A 23,418-nucleotide genomic window follows, 5' to 3' on the forward strand; every position below is an offset into this window, starting at 1 on the left:
TGCTAGAAGGTGATGTAAAGCTTTCTAATGTAAACAAAGGTGTGATGATTAGGAAAAATATTTTTGGAGACCTTTGTCACTATCCAGATTATTTCTTCAGAGATTTAGATGTGGTGCAAGTCAAGTAACGTGCCCCAAATTTACTGATTATTACTAGTAAAGGTGTGATTTGTAGGTTATTCCTTAATATTAGTCTAATAATTAGACCTCATTTTGTTTCTAAATCTAGGATCTTGGACTAGTGTATCACTCAACATTTTATTATCTCTCAAGTCCCAAGATAGGTACTAAAATGAATTACAGGGTTTTTATAATGTGACTAGAGGCCCAGTGCATGATTGAATCATGCACGTGTAGGGTCCCCTACATGCTTTTGCTTTTGATCACGGGGGAGCTGGGTGCCTGTCCGCTGGTGCACCAGGCCTTTCAGAAGCCTCCGCCCTGCCGAAGGCTTCTGAAAGGCCTGGTGTACCAGCGGACAGGCACCCAGCTCCCCCACTTTTGATGGTCCGCGGTGGGACGTGAGCTCGCTGCCCCAGAGGCCCCTTCTGTGCCGCAGCACAGCCATGGCGCAGACGCTAAGCTCGAGCCGCCGCTGGCGAGCGAGTTCAGCGTCCTGCGGGCCCAATCGGCTACCCCGGCCACCCCGAGTCCCGCGCCCCCCCCCCCGCGCCTCCTGGCCAATCGGGGGCATAGCGAAGGTACGGTCAATTTGCATATTTGTCTATTATTAGGTAGGATTTCCACTGAAAAATGCAGTATAACTTATAGCATTAGATATCTAATGTTTTGGTTAAAGAGGGGGTATATGACAATAAAGATCAAATACTATGAGTTAAGTTTAGAATAGTAAGGGAGGTTCTTACTCATTTGAAAACTGTCACCTCTTTATCATAAAGGGAGAAATAGATGAGAAAAATTGTAACAATAATGACATTTCACTTGTAATATTTAGGAGCCTCTAATTTTCTCATACATATTCTTCTTTCTAGGAAAAGCCATTGACGAAATCCCTACAACGTGGAGAAGACCCCCAATTTGATCAAGTATGTGACATATCATATATGTTATATTCTGGTTTATATTTATTTCAAAGTGTACAAAAGGCACGGGCTGGATGACGAGCTTCCTCACAGAGGGTGTAATCTTGGGAGCTGATCCTGCAGCTTGTTTAGAGTTGTGGCTCACAGGAGACAGTCAGTAAATGTCTATTGATTTCAAAGGCAAAGAACTGGAAAGTGTTGGAATAATATAAGTAAGCCCTCAATTGATTGTTTCCTAAATCTATGTATATCAGAATTAAACAAGCTGAGAAAAGATAAAGGAACTTCTATCTAAACTCTTATTTAGATACTTCTGAATAAACGATATAGCAGGTCCTTGAATAACATGGATTCATTCAATGTCATTTCCTTATAATGTTGATGAGATGCTGTAGAAACTTAACCCTTGTTTGTATAAATTATGGTAAAGTTGGCTTTGTTATATGTCATTTTGTTTAAAGTCACAGAACCTATTGATGACATTAAGTGAGGACTCACTGTGCTGTGAAGATCAGATGTCTGCACTAGAGTTTATTCATGTTTTCATCCTGTATTGTCTTGAATGCCTACTATTTGCTTGACACAATGCTAGGCTCTAGTGAGACAAAATCTAGGACAAGTGTTAGTCCTTCAAGAATTCACAATCCTGTGAGAGAGAAACCACCTAAACCATAATTATAAAGCAGTATAATAATTTAGATGCTAATCAAGGAGGTTATACATGAACAAAACAAGACAAAATAAATACAAAGAAAGTTCTTAGAAAATAGATCAGGACTAGTAAAAGAACCTCTGGCAGATTCTGGTTCAGTAAGTTCAGGAAGGCTGTAAGCATGTTAAAGAATGAAGGATAATAGGATATCAGGGAAGTTAGAGATGTGTTTGTGGCACTTCTGAACTTCTGCAGTTAATGATAAAGAGGACACCGTGTTCTCAAAATCCTCACTCAGTGCCAAGGGCAGAGATGAAATACTGCAGAAAGCACCTCAGCCTGATCTAACATAGTGGGGGTTTATTGTCTCATGGAGAACATACAGGGAGTACACTTTCTTCAGGGTGTTAAAACTGCCTTTAATGTGGAATCAAAAGGAAAATTCTCTGGCCCTTACAGTCCAGACTCATTTGAGGACTGACCAAAAATGTAAGGACTGACCATAGAGAGAAAACTTCCATTTTGTATTTTATAAGCTGTTCATGCTCACAAGTTCATGCTCACAGCCAGTCTCAGAAGGCTGCATGGCTGGTGGCACAGCTGGCTGGTTTCCAAAATGCTGCTGAAATGGAGTGGGGGCTCCATTGTCATGGAGCTATCTTCTCTAGTCATGTCATCCTAGGTTGTTGTCACCTGGCAGGTGCTTGGATGGTCAGAGACCCTGGATGAATGTGTGGGGTCCTTATTTTGGAAATGTGGCAAATTGTGACTCTCACTATTCTCTTTAAGAATGTAAATATTTATCATCTGTCTTTCATAATTTTTCACTCTATTTTGCATATTTCATCTCTATCCTGTTAGATCGTCATTGTTTTTTCCTCAAAAAAATATGATGTTATTTTTCCCCAGCTATTTTTTCTTTATTCTCTGGGGAAACAATACTTCTAAGTTTTAACATTGCAGATAATAGCTATCTTAAATGACTTGGCTTAAACACAATCTCTCATTTATTATTCAGCACTGTAGTTCTGTATTTCAGCATTGTGGAAAAGAGATAGCCTTTGGGATTCAACAGACCTGAATTTAAATCCCCACTTTGCCACTTAGTCAGCTGTAATACTTTTGACTCTGTCCTGCCCCAGAGCTACTGAATCAGAATCTGCAGCTTAACAAGATCACTAGGTAACCCAGACACACATTTAAGCCTGAGAAGCACTGATCTGTAACACATCTCTACGTATTCAGGTGGGAGCCAGTAAGATGGTCACTGATAACTTTCAAGTAAGACCCATATGATTATCCCCTCATCATTAAACCATAAATTTATACATGAACAGTGAGAGATGGAGGCAACCTGCAAAGTTTATCCCAGGCCACATGGAAACATAATTAAAGTTGGTCCACCTGTGGATTCATTGACATAAAGTCAACAAAATCATCTTTGAAAGTACCCATACACTGTTTTGACAGCAAACTATAAGAATTGTGGTTCCACTGGCAAGGCCATGGATGTATCAAGCTCTCTAAGTCTTTTCATATTAAAAGTTCCAATTATGTAATTCCCCTTTTCCTGACTGCAAGCAGTAGGATTTTAATCTGGATTGACACAAAGGTCTATATATGGGAAAAGAACATGCTGGTGATACCACGTTGCCTGGTGTTGATGCCATTGCCATGGCTGTAATGGTGGGAATAGTAGTAATTGTAGAAGTCACATTTATTCAGTACTTACTTTAGGATAGGCACTATACTGAGTACATTCTTTGGACAGCATCCAGCTAGTTCCTATTTAGAGAATATTTTTATCAGTTTCTTCCTTTGAAATTTCACTGCTATGAATGATAGTTCTACACTTTCAGTGCCTCCTCTTGGGTGGCCCTGTTTCCTACTCCATTTAACAAGCTCATGATTCATTTTTCACTTGCTAGAAGTAGAAGCAAACTTTAAAAATCATGTAATCTTTGATGATTTACCAAGCCCCTTCTCATGCATTATCTCATCTGACATCACTCAGTACTTCCAACAGCCTCCAGAAGGCCTCATTTTCAACATCATCTCTATATTACACTTAATGACAATGAATCACAAAGAGATTGCCCAGGACTCTATGATGAAAGCCTGAGGGCACCAAGACTGGAATCCTTATGTTCTGACTATGAAGAATGTGATCTCCATGCTGTAACATGCTTATATTTCTAAGACCTAAGTTGGTGAGAATTCTGAGATGGGATCAAAGTGAAGGATTGGAGATCCTGTATCAATTAAGATTAGGTTTGGGTGCAAATGATATATAAAAAAACAGTAGCTCAAACAAGATAGATGTTTTTCTCACGTTCAAGCAGTATAAAAAAACAGTTCAGTATCTATATATTTTTTTGTTTTCCTTTGTAGGCTTACCTGCCCAAGGTCATGTTATGGCCCATTTGTTCTTCTAGAACTCAACCATTCCATTTGGATTTCAGGCAGGAGGAAGGAGAAAGGAAAAAAGAATTAGAAAAAAACCCCAAATAATAACAAAAAAGTAATATCTCAACATTGAACACAACACTTCTGATTATATCCAGTTGGCCAGATCTTGATCACATAGCCACATAAGCTATAAGAAAGATTGGGGGAAATTTTATACTACCTGTCTCTACTAGATATTAGATAGCCCGTTTTTGCCAAAATGCCCAGTAGAGATTACTGTTTTCAGTTCTGTATCTCTGTGGTTCCACTGTGGAACTCTCCTAAATTGGTCAATTTTCCAGTTTAACCTTTTGCACTCGGATGTCGAGTGTGACTCGACACGGTTAGCATTAGAATAAAGGAATCGAGAAAAAAGCAAGTGAGTGCAAAGGGTTAAATTTAAATATGTGTGTGTGTATATACATATATCCTATATAATAAAGAGCTAATATGCAAATGGTTGTCATGCCCTCACGCAGTCACACTGTAAAGGCTCGGACACTCAACACTGGGGAGAGAGGAATTGGGATCAGCCAGGCACAAATGAGCTCACGAGAGAGGAATGGGGACCAGCCAGGCACAATTGAGATCATGAGAGAAGAATGGGGACCAGCCAGGCTGCAGCCCAGGAGAGGGACAAGCCGCACGCCCTGTGGTCCCGGGCACCATTGGCTGGGGCTGTGGCCTGGGAGAGGGACAAGCCACCCACCCCGCAGTCCCAGGCGCCTGCAGCTGCGGCCCGGGCAAAGCCGCCCGTCCATGGTCCCCTGCAGCTGTGACCAGCCTGGTTGAAGCTGGCCGGGGTCCTGGGTGCCTGTGATCAGCCAGAGGAGGGAATCCTTGGTCCTGGGTGTGAGGCAGAGGCGGTTAGGGGAGATCAGGCAGGCAGGCAGGCGAGCAGTTAGGAGCCAGCAGTCCCAGATTTCTAGAGGGAGTCGGACATTCCCTGAGGGGTCCCGGATTGGAGAGGGTGCAGGCCAGGCTGAGGGACCCCCCTCCCCATGCACAAATTTTGTGCACTGGGCCTCTAGTATAGATAGATGATAGATAGATAGATAGATGATAGATAGATATAGATAGATAGATAGATAGATAGATAGATAGATAGATAGATAGATAGAAGGGGGATTAAAGCTTGTTTCCTTAACCTTTAAATTCCTTTTATATTTAATTAACTATTGGTTTAATATTTCTTAAATCAATCTAATTACAATCTAACCCTGTATAGAATAGACCTGGGGAAAAAGCACTATTGTTTCATAAATGACAAGATGTCTAAATAGGATTAACTTTTTAAAGCTCAGTATTTGTGGGAGACAAGTCAACCTAGTGACAGCTTTGCACATGGAGAGCTAGAAATTTGTACCCTTAGTTTTATAATTTTACTGTTTACAAATTTCACGAGTACAAACTTGACACATTCTTACACAGCAACTACTATGCGGCTACCATGTGCCAAGCATTACGGTCCACTTGTAGAAACAAATGTGAAGGAAGCAAGGTGCCTGTTCTGGAGAGACAAAGACACATATAATTGGATAATTATAACCTCAGGCTAGTGAGTCAACTCATGGTGGAAAAACCAAGCAGAGTAAACTGTGCTCTGCACTCGGGAGCCGAGGGAGGACTTCCAGTCTCTGCTAGCAAGGAAGTCTTACTGGTTGTGGGAATTAATAATGGTAGAAGAGATTTCCAACAGCATTTTGAAAATGTATACTATCACTAATTTATTTTAAATGCCTACATTAATGGTCATGGTTTAGAAAGTGAAGTGAATGAAAAATTGTCCTGGTAATAATTCCTTATTTTGGCAAAATAAGGAACTTATTAAGTGTGTCTCTGTTGCCTGACAAGAGCCAGATGACAAGAAAACACTTTCCAAAAGAGGACATAGTTTATCAGGTACCTAAAACAATGGGAGTGTTATATTGTAAATCAGAAGATGCCTTAATCAATAAGCCAAATTTATTTGGAGTCCATTTCATTTCGCTAGCATTAGCGGGCCCAGAGGAAATCTTGCTTCTCAAATTCTGGGGCCCAATATGGTGGAAGTCTTTCCTATATACGGTATATGTTTTTCAGCTCTTTGTTTTCCAAATTTGGAATGAGACTTCCGGGTTTCCTGAGAAAGAAGGCTTGCATGCTGGGAAGGGGCCATGAGACCATATCTCAAGGCCTGACCTGACACCAGCACTGACAACTCTGTCTGGGGCATAGTTTATGGCCTCTCTGGAATGGGGAGTAGTCTTATTTTTCCCTATTATTTAAGCAAGCAAACGTTTACAGAAGCCAGAATATCAGGGTTAAATTTTAAACAGCAGTTTTTACCCAAGATGGAGGTTACTATGCTTCAGGAGCAATAGGATTTGCTGGGTTTTGGTGAGAAGAATAGGGATTTCAGAAAGGAACATTTTGTGCAACGGCCTTGAACAGAATAATGACATTAAATTATTTTGGGGCCTGGACAGCGTGGCTCAGTGGTTACACATCAACTTATGAACCAGGTAGTCACTGTTTGATTCTCGGTCAGGGCACATGCCTAGAGCTATGGGCTCAATCCCCAGGAAGGGGCATGCAGGAGGTAGCCGATCAATGATTCTCAGTCATCATTAATGTTTCTAGCTCTCTCTCCCTCTCCCTTCCTCTCTGAAATCAATAAAAAAATATGAATATTTTTAAGTTATTTAGGGATTGATGAACGGATCAATTTAGTTGGGCAGAGGCATGTATTGTTAAAGGATAACCTTCAGAAAGAGGCAACGTCATGACTCTCATTGAAATATAAAATGAACATGTGCCAAAGATTTTATCTAACTCATTATTAAAGAGAGACATTAAAACCAGTTTAGAAGAGAGCATAAAAAAAAACAGACACTTTAATAAATCAGGAATGTGGAAATGAATGTGCAATCAGAGGCAAATCTGGCTTCTTCCACAGTGGGAGAGGGAAGTCAGTTGAACTTACTGGACAGATATTTTTCTGTCTATAAGCAGAAATTATTTTGCATTGCCATCAGTTATCCACCATACACAGTTTTAAAATAGCTCAAAAGATGCAAAGCCACCCTAGACTCAGAATCAGGTAACCCCTAGAGAGATGTGTGCTAAACAATGTACACTTTTCTACTGAAACACAAAATTTATCTGCAATGTGGGAGAGATAGGGTAGGAAGGGACCAGTTTGTGAGAGACCTTAATGCCAGTGGGTGGAGCCTAATCCCATGCATGCCAGTAACAAAGTAATCATAGTGGGGACTTGATGTCACTCTGGGGAAGCAATATTCATGAACAGAGAGATCCTTGAAGTTTGGAGGCATTTGAGAAGTTTGGGCATTGATAAAGACTTGAAGCTGAAAGGGCCAAAACTAAAATAGACACAGTAGGAACTCTAAAGAAAGAATAATTATAAACAAAATTATATGTGAAGAATCAATATTTGTTGAGAGAAGGAGAAACAAAAAGGAACTGTAGTTTTCATCCCTGATTTGGAGCCATTTCCATTCACTTCAATGAACATGAGGGGGTGAAGCCTCCTAGGATCTGTATACTGTGCTAGGGTCACAAAACAGTCCTGCCCTCGAGGAATTTTCAAGCTCAGGAGGAAAACAGACCTCTAAACAAATAACAGAGGTTTGTAAATGAGATAGCAGAAGTACATGGCAATTGCTGGCGGACTCAGGGGAGTCCTTAATGAAGCTGGGAAAGTGGACAGGTGTGTCACAGAAAGTAATCAAAGGGCAGTGATGTTTTAAGGTATCTGTTATTCAGATGAACAAAATAGGCTGGCTCATGCTAGACCGGAAGAGCTGAGTGGACAAAGAGGCTGACGGTGAGAGGAGCAGAGGGCTGGAAAGTGCCTGGGGTAAAGCTGGAAAGGTAGACGAGAGCCCATCGCTCCGAGGGCCACAGTAGCCACACTGAAGCTTCTGGACTGTTTTCTTTGGATCAGGAGCTCTCCAAGCAGGGGAAGGCTGTGCTTGGGAGAGGTTATGAATCAAGTTTATGTATTCTGGGTTTTCAGTGAGGATAGACTATCTCAGGAGAAATAATGGACTCATTCATTTATATGGTTACTCAGCAAACACTAAAAGATCAGAAAGAGCGTAGAGCAATGGGTGAAGAATTTCACAGGGAAACACAGTTAGAAAGTGGGACCCACAAAAGCATGCGCAGAGAAATGGTGGCCAAAATAATGAGAGAACCCTAAGAAGACAAAGCCCTCCAGGACAGGGGTGGCCTATGAAGACAGTGTGTGCAGGGAGGGACCCTCATGAAAGAACCAGAGGTGAGCAGGCAGGAGCTCATTGAAGTTGGCTTTGAGAAAGCTTTTTGTTATAGTGGCTATTCATTGACTTGTGGAATGCATTTTCAGAGTTGATAGATTAATGTTAAATATTTTAGGAGACTGACTCTTACACTAAGTTTAGTAGCTGACTAGGAAGCAGTCCTGGCACCAGTTTCCTGTTTCTGACCTGTGGAAAGCATCCTGTGAAAGAAGGGCGTGGAGAGCTTCCCATGGTAACTCCAAGTGACTTTCTTCTGTCATCAAAGCTTATAGACGTCCTTTTAAAATATAAAGGCCAAGGCATTTTATTTTGGATTCTCCAATGAAACAACAGCTAACCTAATATGAGTGTGGACTGGGGTAGATGGTGACCAAATGCAGCTCAACTATCAATGATAAACAACACTCTCACCACAATAACCCTTGCCAGAGTGAGAATGTAACCCTCACCTGGTGGAGGATGGACTAATGATGCTTTAGATGAAAATTCTAGCTGTTGAATAAAGTAACAAATGAATATTTATTTTATGTACCTTCCAGCTGCATATGCTTTCTTGCTGATTTTTTTTCCTTTGGGCCTTTTCTCATATCTAATGATGACATAAACATGCAATAAGTTAAATGATACAAACAATTGTATGATACAGGATGTTTTCCTATTTGAAGTATTATCACTCTGATATTGTTTCTTAAAACAGTCTCATACAGTAAGTGGAAGTGATTTGCTCTCCACATAATAAAATATGATTGCTCCCTACAGGAGCTTGTGCTTGAGCAGCCAGAAGTAGAACTCAGATCCTTATTTTCACAGATGAATTTTCACATTGGCATTGCATAATTAACATATGGGAGACAGAAAGTATAGGGGGTGACTAAGACTGGCAGTCTCCTAGCATCCTGAGGAGGAAGGAAGGCATTTCAAAGAAAGCCTGATGAACAGTGCAATTTTCTCAGAACACTTCAAGGGAAATGACTGCACCAAAGCCATTGCCTGGCCACTGGGTGTGTCCTATCTCTTCTTTCATAGGGAGGTGTCAGCAGTATGGCAGGAACAGAAATAAGGTTCAGGGATGAAGAAGTGAGATAGGAAGAGGAAGCATCAACCTGCATATCTGATTTAGAAGTTGACTTGAAGGAAGAATAGCTCTTGGTTGCAGAAGGGTGAGCAGAGTCAAATAAGGGCTGCATGTATTTTACAGAAACCTCTTACACTGAGTGAAATATAGGTGCTTAACGCTGTGCCTTTCTGCCAATGAGTGTGTCCATTCTTCTCTTATACTTTGGCTTAAACATATTTTTCAGGATGGCTGAGGTTCCTGAGAATCTGATGTATAGATGAGTTAGACCTACAATAATTGGTTTTATTTAACTGATTGATTCTGGTTTCAAAGTAGTTACTGTCTCAGTATCTTTTCCCATTTGCTTTGGAATAACTGGTTGTCGGCAGCAAACTTGGGGACCCCAATGTTTTCTACCCTTTCTCCTATGGAGCTAATGTCGGACACGCATTGCTCAGCTACCTCTACAAGAAGCATTTCAAAGTCACTATGTTTTTATCTGCTGGAGCCAGAAAAGTGTGGGAACATAAACTACAAAGTTCTAATAGAGACCCGAAGAGTTTCTGCTTGGATAAAATATAGATTGGTGTTTTTTTATTTTTTATATAATATAACTAAAAGCAACAATTATCTGCTTTGATAAATTCTTTCATCAACTTCTGTCATCCCTTTTGTCATTAACTTAGCCTATGATCTCATCAATGTAAAAATGTTTTATTATCTGTGCTTCAGTTTAAACTAGAGGGGGCCCATCGGGCTGGGCCAGTGTGGGGGAGGAGCTGCGGACGGTTGACCCACCCGACTAATGATGGGGTGTCTGGGGCCGATTGGGGTGTTTGGGGCCTATCGGGGACTGGGCCGGCTGGGGTGGGGTTAACTGGGGCCCGGATCAGGCTGGTTGGCTGCCTCAGTGCGCGTCATAGCCACCGGTCATTCTGGTAGTTCTGGTCTTTCCACTGTTCCAGTCGCTGGGCTTTTATATATATAGATAGATATTTGGAAATGGCAGAAGGAAAAAAAGAAACAGACATTTTTGAAGGTCTGCTATGTGCCCTCTCATTATAGTATCTCTTTTTTTTTTTCTTTTCAATTTTTTTATTAAGGTATTATATGTGTACATATCTTACCATTGCCCCCCCCACACCCCACTCCCATATATGCCCCACCCCCCAGAGTTTTGCATCCATTGGTTATGCTTATATGCATGCATACAAGTCCTTTGATTGATCTCTTATCTCCCCCACCTCTCCCTAACCTTCCCCTTGTAATTTGACAGTCTGTTTGATGCTTTACTGTCTCTGTATCTCATTTAGTCTTCATAAAAACCCAGTGAAGTAAGTATTCTTGAGTCCTGTTTTACAGCTAAAACAGAGCTTCAAAGAAATGGCAACATGCCCACACTCATACAGCCAATACAGGGCAAAGATGAAACTTGAACTCAAGACAAGCTGATCTTCCCAGTACACTCATGCAGTATGAAAATATGGCTTGTGAAGGATCACTCACACATATGGTGTTCTGAGAACATTAAGTCACAGCTATTGGCAATGCAGTGTAACGTATTATTTACTGATGTGATTTGTATAAATTCGAGATAATTCCAAATAATTTACTCAAACATTGTAACTTCTATTGGTATTTTCTTCCAGGTGTTATATGTTTTGTGGCACCTTAGTTTCTTAATATGTTAAATGTGCCATCTATAAACAGGAAACACATGGCAAAATAAATCCATATATTTATAATAGAGCTACTGACCTTTAACACATAGACAGCCAGATATTTCTCCAGCAAATGAGTTTATTTGGGAACAATAAAGAATTGCAGTTTCGGACATGCAGTCTAATGGTGAACCACAAACAAGTCCAGAGAAACCAAGGAGAGGAATGTGTTTTTTTATGGACTTGGGAGGGGCTGTTGTAAACGAAGAATCCATTGAAGGAAACTGAAAGTTACAAGTGTAGGGGCTTCTCATTGGTTCAGTATGGCCGTCTCCTGTAGGCTGAGATGCTAACCTGGTAAGAAGGAATCTTTTCCTCCTGCAGAGGTAGTGATGTGGCCTCACTTCCTGTCAAGATGCTCCTGTTGGTGACACAAAGAGTTCTCTGTTCCAACCTCCTAACTCTTTTTTTTAAATCCTCACCTGAGGATATGTTTGTTTGTTTGTTTTTTCAAATTGATTTTAGAAAGAGAGGAAGGAAGAGAGAGAGAGAGAAAAAGAAAGAGAGAGACATCTATCAGTTGCCTCCCATACATGCCCTGACTGGAGATCAAACCTACAACTTAGGTATATGCTCTGATGGGGAATTGAACCCACAACCGTTTGGTATACCAGACAAGGCTCCAATCAACTGAACTACCTAGCCAGGGCCCAACTCCTTTTTTTTTTTTTTTTTTTTTTTTTTCCAGAGAGAGAGAGAGAGAGAGAGAGAGAGAGAGAGAGAGAGAGAGAAACATCCATGAGGAGAGAGAATCATGGATCGGCTGCCTCCTGCACGCCCCCTACTGGGGATGTGACTGCAACCAAGGTACATGCCCTTGACCGGGAATCGAACCCGGGACCCTTCAGTCCGCAGGCCGACGCTCTACCCACTGAGCCACACCGGCCAGGGCCCAACTCCTTTTTAATTTAGGTTTCTGTTCACTAATTTTCACAGAGCTAAAATAACTTTTTACCATCTTGGGTAATAATAATTTTCCTGGAAAGGAAAGAGATGAAATTCTAGTGTTACAACATCAGTTCTAATGCTACAATTCAGTGAAAATCTATTTAAAATGTATAAGTGAAAAATATAAGCAATTAAGAGTAAAAGCAAGTTAACTGGCATTGTATTCATATTAGTATTACTCAGTGTTTCTTACATTGTTCTTCAGTGAAACAGTATGTCTGTAAAATGGACCAAGATGTTAAAAATCAAATAATGAAGATCTTAATTTTCAAAACAATGTATTTAATGCAAAGATTTTTATAATTTTAAGTTTTTGTAATACATTATTCATACACCTTTGGTGTCTGTCATGACTTGTTGAATGCTATAATCTAGTAATAGCATATGTAATTGAGTTAAAAAAAATGGATTACTTTAATAGATTCTTATTTTGTAGTATTACCTAGAGAGTACCCAGACCCCCAGTGCTTGACCACTTGAACTAGTTTGAGATATTAAACCATCAATGAAGTTACTTTAAAATTTTTCATTAACTGTACAATGCAGGACAAGTCAGCCTTATTATTGTAAAATATAGAATGACTTCACTGAGTAATTAATAAAATATTTTGGGTGAAGTTTCCTTATTTGCATTCAGCAAGTATAATAAATGCTTATGAAAAATTAATGTATTAGCTACAGCATAAAGGACAGTCTTTTTTAGCCTGTTTATACATAAAATGCCAAAATAAACATTAAAGAAACATTTGCAAAGTACATTTTTCATTCCCCCCATACCCTCCCAAAAAAGAAAACACCAGTATGAAATAATTCTGTGATTCTGTACACTTCATCTCCTCAAGCTGCACAGCACCGGGCTCATCTATGGTGGAAGAATATGATCATTTAAATGCAACAGAGCATCTTTGTGAATGGGCCTGCCCCCTTTCAACAGCAGCACAGAGCTAGAATTCATCTCACCATGGGCTCTGCTTCCTGTAAATGAAGGAGTTTGAATAACCAAGAAGGCAGCTAGAGCTTCCTCCCTTCCTGAGAGTTGAGGGCCAGGTCTACCCTTCCTTCCTGAAAGCCTGAACTGAAAAGGGCAGTAACAGAGAAATGGAAAAGCACACACAGCCACCCCATGCTAACCCTTCATCTCTTCTGAGATGGTCTCAGTGTATTTGCCAAGGAAAATGTGCCCAGTAGATATAATACCAAAAATCACTTCAGTATAAATTTTTACCTTTCTTTTTAAATTTTATTAATTTTTTTGGGGGGCCGTAACTTTGGTTAATAAAATTATATAGGTTTCAAGCGTACAATTCTATAATACATCATCTGTATATTGCATTGTGTGTTCGCCACTTAAAGTCAAGTCTCCTTCTATCACCATATATTTGACCCCCTTTATCCTTTTCTAACTCCCCCTCACCCTCCTTTCCCTCTGGTAACCACCATATTGTTGTCTGTCTGTGAGTTTTGTTTGTCTTATTTGTTCATTTGTTGCTTTCAGTTTTATATCCCACATATGAAATACTGCCTTTTGTGACAACATGGATGGATCTTGAGGATATCATGCTAAGCAAAATAAATCAGATGAAAAAAGTCAAGAGGACTTTTTAATGAGTAGACAAAATCATTATAGCTGAGGTTGGAAGGACACTACTGGTGTTCTCAATGGAGAATGTGGGTTAGACCTAAGTGCAGTAGCAGAATTTTGTGTGCCGTACCCATGGAAGTTTAAGAATCAAATGTAGGTTCATATCACCTTTATGAGTCTGTAGTGAATAATGAAACTTGTAATTATCCCACACAAGTATTTTAAATAAACTTTTTATTTTAAAATTATTTTGGATTTATAGAAAAGTCACAAAGATAATACAGACAGTGGTTATATAATTCATACTCAATTTCCCCTATTAACCTCTTAGCATGGTACATTTGTCACAACCAAGAAACCAACATAAGTAAATTATTATTAACTAGACTCCATGCTTTATTTGTATTTCCTGTTTTTCCCTAATATCTCTTTTCTAGTCCAAGATACCATCTATAATACCACATTACATTCAGTCATCATGATTCCTTAAGTCTCATCCAGACTTACACAGTATTTTTTAACTAGAGGCCCGGTGCATGAAATTCATGCATGGGGGGGTGGGGGGTTGGGGGGGTGCAGGCCTAAGCTGGCAGTTGGACATCCGTAGGGCTGCCATGATCTGGGCTTCTGGCTCAGCCGTGCTCCCCCTGTGGTAGGAGCGCACTGACCACCAGGTGGCAGCTCCTGCGTTGAGCGTCTGCCCCCTGGTGGTCAATGTGTGTGTCATAGACCTGTCATTCTGCCACTTGGTCAATTCGTGCACATTGAAAGGGAATTAATTAGAGGAAATATTTTAATATTTCAAAACCTGCTGGAACACCTTGGCTGGCCAAAGCTTCCTACTCTCCAAGCCCAGCTTTTCTCATCTGTTGAATGGGGACATTATTATATGCGAGACCCCAGAGTAATGGGAGAAAGTAATCAGGTTTGATGAGACACCCAGTTTAGCTCTTGGGTACAGACATGGTCAATGATCAATAAATGTTGGGTGCCTTCAATTTTGAGTTTTTAAAATTTGTAAATTCTTGCTCTGGCTGGTTTGGCTCAGGGGATAGAGCACCGGCCCACTGACTGAAGGGTCAGGGGCTCAATTCTGGGTCAAGGGCATGTACCTCAGTTGCAGATTTCCCAGCACGATAAGGGTGCAGCGGAGAGGCAACCAATTGATGTGACACATTGATGTTTCTCTCTCTCTCCCCTGACTCCCTCACTTCCACTCTCTCTGGAAATCATTGGGAAAAAAATATCCTCAGGTGAGGATTTTTTTTTTAATTGTAAATTCTTAAATTTTAAATGTAAATTCTTTTCAATGTAAATTTCTGTCTCAGGACAGAAGGGTCCAGTTGCTATATTGCCTGACAAAATTGGGTCATATCCACTTTACAGAATGTAGACTTTTGTCTCCAGTGGGTGTGAAAAACTTACTCCTGGGATTTAAAGAAGACAGAATCCTTCCCACTAGTAACTCAACAGATCAGTCCCTGATTTCAGAGCCCAGTGGGTACTACTCAGGTGGGGTCTTTATAGGAAACTAGAGGCCCGGTGCACGAAATTCGTGCATGGGGGGAGTGTATCCCTCAGCCCACCCTGCACCATCTCCAATCTGGGACCCCTTGAGGAATGCCCAACTCAATCCAGGACGGCTGGCTCCCAACCGCTCACCTGCCTGCCTGCCTGCCTGATTGCCCCTAACCGCTTCTGCCTGCCAGCCTGATCACCCCCTAACCACTCCCTTGCCAGCCTGATTGACGCCTAACTGCTCCCCTGCCAGCCTGATTGCCCCTAACAGCCCTCCCCTGCTGATCATCCCCAACTGCCCTCCCCTGCAGGCCTGGTTGCCCCTAACTGCCCTCCCTTACCAGCCCGATTGCCCCTAACTGTCCTCCCCTGCTGGCCTGGTCATCCCCAACTGCCCTCCCCTGCCGGCCTGGTCACCCCTAACTGCCCTCGCCTGCTGGCCCGGTCACTCCTAACTCCCCTCCCTTGCCAGCCTGTTTGCCTCTAACTGTCCTCCCCTGCAGGCCTGATTCTCCACCCCCCCAACTGCCCTCCCCTACAGGCCTGGTCCCCTCCAACTGCCCTCCCCTGCAAGCCTGGTTTCCCCTAACTGCCCTCCCCTGCTGACCCAGTCACCCCTAATTGCCCTCTCCTGCCAGCCTTATCACCCCTAACTGTTCTCCCCTTCAGGCCTGGTCACCCCCAACTGCCCTCCCTTGCAGGCCTGGTCCCTCCCAACTGCCCTCCCCTGCTGGCCTGATCACCCACAACTGCCCTCCCCTGCTGGCCATCTTGTGGTGGCCATCTTGTGTCCACATAGGGGCGGTCATCTTTGACCACATGGGGGCGGCCATCTTGTGTGTTGGAGTGATGGTCAATTTGCATATTACCTTTTTATATAGGACTAGAGGCCCAGTGCACTGGGGGGCGGGGGTGGTTTCCCTCAGCCCAGCCTGCACCCTCTCCAATCTGGGACACCTCAGGGGATGTCAGACTGCCAGTTTAGGACCGATCCCTACACCAGCAGTTGGCCATCCCTCTCACAATCCAGACTGCTGGCTCCCAACCGCTCACCTGCCTGCCTGCCTGCCTGATTGCCCCTAACCGCTTCTGCCTGCCAGCCTGATCACCCCTAACCACTCCCGTGCCAGCCTGATCGATGCCTAACTGCTCCCCTGCCAGCCTGATTGCCCCCAACTGCCCTCCCCTGCAGGCATGGTCACCCCAACTGCCCTCCCCTGCAGGCCTGGTCACTCCCAACTGCCCACCACTGCTGGCCTGGTAACCCCCAACTGCCCTCCCCTGCCAGCCCAATCACACCTAACTGCCCTCCCCTGCTGGCCTGATTGCCCACAACCAGTCTTCCCTGCTGGCCATCTTGTGGTGGCCATCTTTGACCACATAGGGGTGGCCATCTTGTGCGAGGATGTGAAAGTCAATTTGCATATTACCTCTTTATTATATAGGATGCTTAGACACTGGTCCCTTGGTCACTCCCAGCACCAGGACCACAGGGAGGCATTACCTCCACCTCTGCTGGCCTAACCAAGTTTTAGCTTGCTCCTCCCCCCACCCACTCCCAGTTCTCCCGCCCCTCTGGATTCACCCAGCCCTAGGCCTTCTCAACACCCTCTCCATTTGCCCTGTGACACCCACCCCCATGTCTGCAGTGCAGCTCATGCACTCAATCCTCCCTTGCACCCCTCCATGCCCCACGTCTCTTCCTCCCCACTGACCCTTTTAAGGTTGCCAGAGAAAACACTGTACACCCTGTTGGATTTGAATTTCAGAAAAATATAATCAATGGCTTTTAAAAGAAGTGTGGCCTGTGCAATATATAGGACGTATTTATACTAAAAAAAAAAACCTTATTGGTTGTTTATCCGAAATGCAAGTTTAACTGGGCCTCTTGTATTTTTATTTGCTAAATCTGGCACCCTACCCCAATCCCAGCACCCTCTCCCACCTCGCACCCCTCCATGCCCCCAACTCGCCTATTTCCGTTCAGTGTCCATCTCAAACAGGTGCCCCGGGCAGCACGCCTCTTCATGAGCCCCCCACCCTCAAGCCCCCTCCAAGTCTGGTGCATAATCCTTGCACCCCTTCTCTGGAACACCCCTCAGCTCTCCAAGCATCCCTCTCCATTCCGCCCCCGAGACTCACGCACCCTGGTCCATGCCTCGCACAACTTTCTCTATGCACCTCCAGGCCCAGAACCCTCCGTGAACAGCATCCTTACATCCCCCGCCACACCCCAAACCCCGCTCCCCAATGCACCAAGTGCTCTGCCCCTGTGGAGTGCTCCCGGGTGCACCTGTGAGTAGTCCACACAGCAGTCCTGCACTGCGCCGCATGCCGCATGCCTGGTCGCAGAAGCAGCACAGGGGCCCGCATGCTGTGCAGGTCGGGTCACGGCCAGGGCAGCAGCGGCCCAGCACCAAGCAGCCCTGCCCCAGCTGGAGTGCCTCAGGCGGCCCTCTCGCCCGGGACACCACGGCCACTGCGGTCAGGGGGAGTGCTAGGGGCAGGATCCGATCTGCTTCATGAGGGGCCATTGCTGAGCTCAGACTGGGGGGCAGACACTGAGGGGGACCAATCCTAGCATCCCGCCCCGTATTGGGGTGGAGGCTCCCCGCCCGACCCCTCCCCTACCTGTCACAGAACTGATATCCACCTCCATTCCTCCCACCCAAACTTTGCACAGCTAGTGGAGGTGAAATATCAAGATAATGGTGAGAATCATTGCAACAACTTTGCAGGGTTCCCCCAGGTTCCAGGGAAATTGAGGTGACTGGAGGACTCCGGGGGAGGCCGCTCACACTGCCTGCTCTCAGCGGCCGCCCCAGGACTGGAGGACTGCAGCGGGGCTGAGAGGAGTGGGCCCTGCCATCTTGTGATGACGGTTAATTTGCACATTACCCTTTTATTAAATAGGATTATTAAAATATAACAGTAAATGCTTTCTGATTTTATTACATATGCAGTAATTAAGACTCAATTAATCCATGTTTAGGGACTCTATTCGGATCCCCTTTTCCCTGTGGGAGGAATCCCTTCATTTCCCAACTCAAAACATTTTAGATTAGTGGTTCTCAACCTTTCTAATGCCGCAACCACAGGTTGAGAACCGCTAGCAGGGTCGCCTAAGACCATTGGAAAACACAGATATTTACATTACGATTCATTAACAGTAGCAAAATTACAGTTATGAAGTAGCAACGAAAATAATTTTATGGTTGGGGTCACCAGAACATGAGGAACTGTATTAAAGGGTTGCGGCATTAGAAAGGTTGAGAACCACTGTTTTAGATGATGGTAACGTTCTTGTTCTGGGGTATTTTTAAATACAGCTGGTAAATTACTCCCTTCACACACCATGATTTGTTTCTTCCAAAAATGTACTGCTGTTCTACCCACAGGAACAACAGGAAAATATGTGGCTATGAAGGAAAGGGGGCTCTTTTCTTAATAATTAGATTTTTTTAAATTTAAAGGCAAAGCTAAGGGTGACTAAGTTCATAAGGCAAGCTGAATGCCATAACTTATTTATTTTTAAATTATATTAACCCATAACCAAAGATCATGGACAATTTTGTGTGGGTACATATAACCATAATTTATAAGAGATAGAACATGAAATAAGGCTGTCAAGATGGAGAATTTAAGGGATACATTAATAATTTTGTTCAATCTTAGAGATTCTTTTAAATGTGACAGTGGAGAGTCCTACTGACATGAAACACGTCAGCTCCCATCATGCTGGTTTCCTGCTTTATAAATGGAAGTTGAACCTAGCCTGCTTAGCTCCAGAAATATTTTAAGTTAACTAAGGTTTTCCATTTCTTATGCCACCTCCACTGCCATGCTCACTGCAAGCCTGTGGCCTCATTTTATTAAGCATGTGTGTGTGTATTCTCCTAACTGCCTTTATTCACACACCCCTTTGGTCCAGCCTACACATTACTACTAGATTAACCTCCACAAACACCATTTTTATGGATGGATTTCCCCATTGAAAAAATATGTAGGGACCTCCCATTTTCTAAAGAAGAAAATTGAAATTTTTCAAACTGGTATTAAATACCTTCTATAATTTTGTTCCAACTTAAAATTTTCAACATTTTTTTCCTCCACTCAGGTATACCAAAGTTGCTTCACCAGACAGATATATATTCTTTCAGTTCACTAAAAATTTTCATTAAATTTATTATTATAATTATTATCAACAAATAATTATTTCGCAACTTCATTACCAGGAGCTTTCTTGCCTTGTGTCTGCTTGGTTTCTTTCTTGACTTTCATCTCAAATTTCTACCCTTTCTAAAAGAGGCCCAGGTAAAATCCTACCTTCATTTCTCCTTAACTCCCAACTGCCCTCTCCCTCTAGTGATATGTCCCTCCTGAGAACTCCTGGTCTAAATGTGCACTATTGATATGCTGATGTGTTTCCTCCTGATCCTGTTTTCTGTATGTGTATACTGATATAGTGTTTATATCAAATTGGGATTACACCAATTAAATTAGTTTTCATTCTTCTTTCACTTAATATATCATGAACATTTTTATGTCAATAAATACTTTTGGAATGTGATTTGTCATGGCTTCATAGATAATCTACATCAAATTCCACATTGTATTAAGGCATTTACATACAGTTGGACATATAGGTTCTCTCCTTTGTTTTCGTTTTTTTAGAAGATATTTTTATTGATTTTAGAGAGGAAAGGAGAGGGAGAGAGAGATAGAAACATCAACAATGAGAAAGAATCATTGATTGGCTGCCTCCTGCATGCCCCCTATGGGAATTGAGCCCATAACCCAGCATGTGCCCTTGACTGGAATTGAACCTGGGACCCTTCAGTCTGCAGGCCGACACTCTATGCACGGAGCCAAATCAACTAGGGCCTTATTTTTTTTCTTTAATAAGTAATTCTACCTTAACATTCTTACTCATCTCACATTATATACTTGAGATAAATTTCTAAAAGTGGGCTTATTGAGGATAGTTTTTACTAGGTTCTTTTTTTTAATTTCTTTACTGATTAAGGTATTACATATGTGTCCTTATTCCCCCATTAGTCCCCCAAACCCCCCCCCCCCCCACACTCATGCCCTCACCCCCCTGTTGTCTGTGTCCATTGGTTAGGCTTATATGCATGCATATAAGTCCTTTGGTTGATCTCTCCCCCTTACCCCTCCCCTCCCCTACCTTCCCTGAAGTTTGATGTTCTGATCGATGTTTCTCTGTCTCTGGATCTGTTTTTGTTCATCAGTTTATGTTGTTCATTATATTCCATAAATGAGTGAGATCATGTGATATTTATCTTTCTCTGCCTGGCTTATTTCACTTAGCATAATGCTTTACTAGGTACTTGATAATTATTTCCAAATTATCTTCCATTTTGATACTTTTTGCCAATTTTTTCTTCAATCAGCAATGTATGAACATATTCATTTTATCTACTGCCTCATCAGCACTAGAGTTTATAATTTGCTTATACTGTCTGTTAATTAGGTCATTAAAACTTATCTTATTACAGTTTTACATATACTTGTTATAAGGCCTTTATCAGATATGTTTTGAAAATATTTTCTCCCCATCTGTGACCTGTCTTTTTCATCACTTTCTTAACAATATCTTTCTAAAAATAGAAGCTTTTAATTTTGATGACTTTCAGTATATCAGATTCCATGGACTTTGCTTTTGGTATCACACCAAAGAAATCCTTGCCTAACCAAAAGTCACAAAGACTTTCTCCTATGTTTTCTTTCAGAAGATTTAGAGTTTTAAGTTTTATACTTGGATCTATGATCCACTTTAAGTTAATTTTTGCATATAATATGAGATATAGATAGAAGTTCATTTTTTGTGATAATTAATAAAAGAGCAGGACTCTTAATTGATGGTGTGTTTAAAGAAGAGGAGAGAAGTTTGCCTTTAATGTAATATGGGTAAATTATTGCTACTGATTTGTATCTGGAGTCTAATTTGGGGCATTTACCAGATTAGTGGATGAATGATTATTGGCAGAAAACCACACATTTTATTACCACTTAGGTTATTTTTTAGGGGAAATAGGTTTGCTTATTTCACCTAAACTGTTAATGTAATTGCATTAATTAATATATTTATTTATAGAACAGTATTTTTGAGGACCTAAGAAGGACATGGCACTGTCCTTATTAAAGGAAGGACTGTGATAAATAAGGAAACTTTGTTGTGACTGTGTCTTGGAGTTATTTGTGAAATAAAAAGTTTCTCAGTTATTGACAGTGCCACCAATCCAGCAATTTTCAACCAGTGTGCTACAAGAATTTTTGAAACATACAATACCTGACTATTTGGTCAGGGGCACTGACCTCTTTTTCCTTAGATTGTCAAATAAAAAAATAACAACAGCCAACACAACAATAGCCATCCAATGTGAACGAATCAAAATTATACCTATTTTTTGTCAGATCGGCAAAAAAAATATATTGTTGGTGTGCCAGAGAATTTTAATAATTAGTTTATGTATGCCCTAAGATGAAAAAACTTGGAAATTGCTGCTTTAATCACCTGCTTTTCTCTATAGGTCATCAGCTCAATGAGCTCCCTTTCTGAGTACTGCCTGCCTTCCATTCTGCGCACATTGTTTGACTGGTATAAAAGGCAAAATGACATTGAGGATGAATCACATGAATACAGACCAAGAACAAGCAATAAATCAAAAAGGTACATTTCTTTTGTGTAAGGATTTTGAGAATTATGGTTTCTTTTTATTTATTTTTCTTTTCTTTTTTCCTTCCTTGCTCCCTCCCTCCCTCCTTGCTTTCCTTCTTTCTTTCATTTTGTTTAAGAAATGTAAATCAAAATGGGAGTTAAGAGGCATCTAGGTATCCCTGCCTCTTCGCACAGATACCTAGCAGGTGCAGGAGCTCCTTATTTGGCAAGTGGCACATTTGGAAAACTAGTCACTGGCAGCTGTCATAGGTTGAAAATTCATTCAGGGCCTTATTTCAACATTGGTGGGGCAAGGTGTAAGGGGCCAAGGTTACCCTCATACCTTTTCTGTGCCCTCTCACCTCCAGTCTACACCTGAAAGCAGAAGGGCTGCTGCCTGCCCTGCATGTCACTGCCGGGATGTTTTAGTTCTTCTTAGAAACCTTGAATGCCCAGTATTCTGTGAAAAGATGCTGGGTTGGATGTTAGCCATAGTCCTGGAGCTGCCACTAATTAGCCATGTGGCTTTGGGCAGCTAACCATCTCTCTGTACCTCAGCCTCTTCATGAGCAAAGTGGGGAAGTCAGATTATAGCATCTCTAATTTATGTTCCAGCAAAGAATTGTGTTTATTTGTTATGTGCATTTGGAAAGTAGAACTTGCTGCTGCATGAGCACTTTGGCAGTCACAAAACTTGAAATTCTCATACTGTCCAATGAATATACATTTCTCCAAATTTTAAGTAAATAAATGTAATTACATATGTTTTAAATAAACCTTCTTTAATACATTTATCTTTTTTATTCTTTATTGATTAAAGTATTACATATGTCTCCTTTTTCCCCCATTGACCTCTCCTTGGCCACTCCCACCACCCCCCACCCCAGCACATGCCCTCACCCCGTTACTGTCTGTGTCCATTGGTTAGGCTTATATGCATGCATACAAGTCCTTTGGTTGATCTCTTACCCCACCCACCCCACCCTCTCCTGCCTTCCCTCTGAGGTTTGATGGTCTGTTCGATGCTTCTCTGTCTCTGGATCTGTTTTTGTTCATCAGTTTATATTGTTCATTATATTCCACAAATGAGTGAGATCATATGATATTTATCTTTCTCCGACTGGCTTATTTCGCTTAGCATAATGCTCTCTATGTCCATCCATGCTGTTGTGAATGGTAAGATTGCCTTCTTTGTTACAGCAGCATAGTATTCCATTGCGTAGATGTACCACAGGTTTTTAATCCACTCATCACTGATGGGCACTTAGGCTGTTTCCAAATTTTAGCTATTGTAAATTGTGCTGCTATGAATATAGGGGTGCATATATCCTTTCTGATTGGTGTTTCTGATTTTTTTGGATATATTCCTAGAAGTGGGATTACTGGGTCAAATGGGAGTTCCATTTTTAATTTTAAGGAAACTGTATACTGTTTTCCACAGTGACTGTACCAGTCTGCATTCCCACCAGCAGTGCACGAGG

The 23,418-nt window shown here is 41.9% G+C and overlaps 1 protein-coding gene across 5 annotated transcripts in view; it reads left to right on the top strand.

Annotated features, from left to right (window-relative positions):
- FRY (FRY microtubule binding protein) overlaps positions 1 to 23,418 on the top strand; it is a gene marked incomplete at its 5' end in the record, with an annotated part of 648,830 nt that overhangs the window by 304,094 nt on the left and 321,318 nt on the right. For all 5 annotated transcript variants that reach the window (XM_079773965.1, XM_079773964.1, XM_079773962.1 and 2 more), the window contains 2 exons: positions 993 to 1,046; positions 21,810 to 21,949. In XM_079773965.1, coding sequence (XP_079630091.1) covers positions 993 to 1,046; positions 21,810 to 21,949 — 194 coding nt within the window. The remainder of the gene's footprint in view (positions 1 to 992; positions 1,047 to 21,809; positions 21,950 to 23,418) is intronic.

Source organism: Cnephaeus nilssonii (assembly GCF_951640355.1).
Source record: "Cnephaeus nilssonii genome assembly, chromosome: 6".
Taxonomy (NCBI): Eukaryota; Metazoa; Chordata; class Mammalia; order Chiroptera; family Vespertilionidae; genus Cnephaeus; species Cnephaeus nilssonii.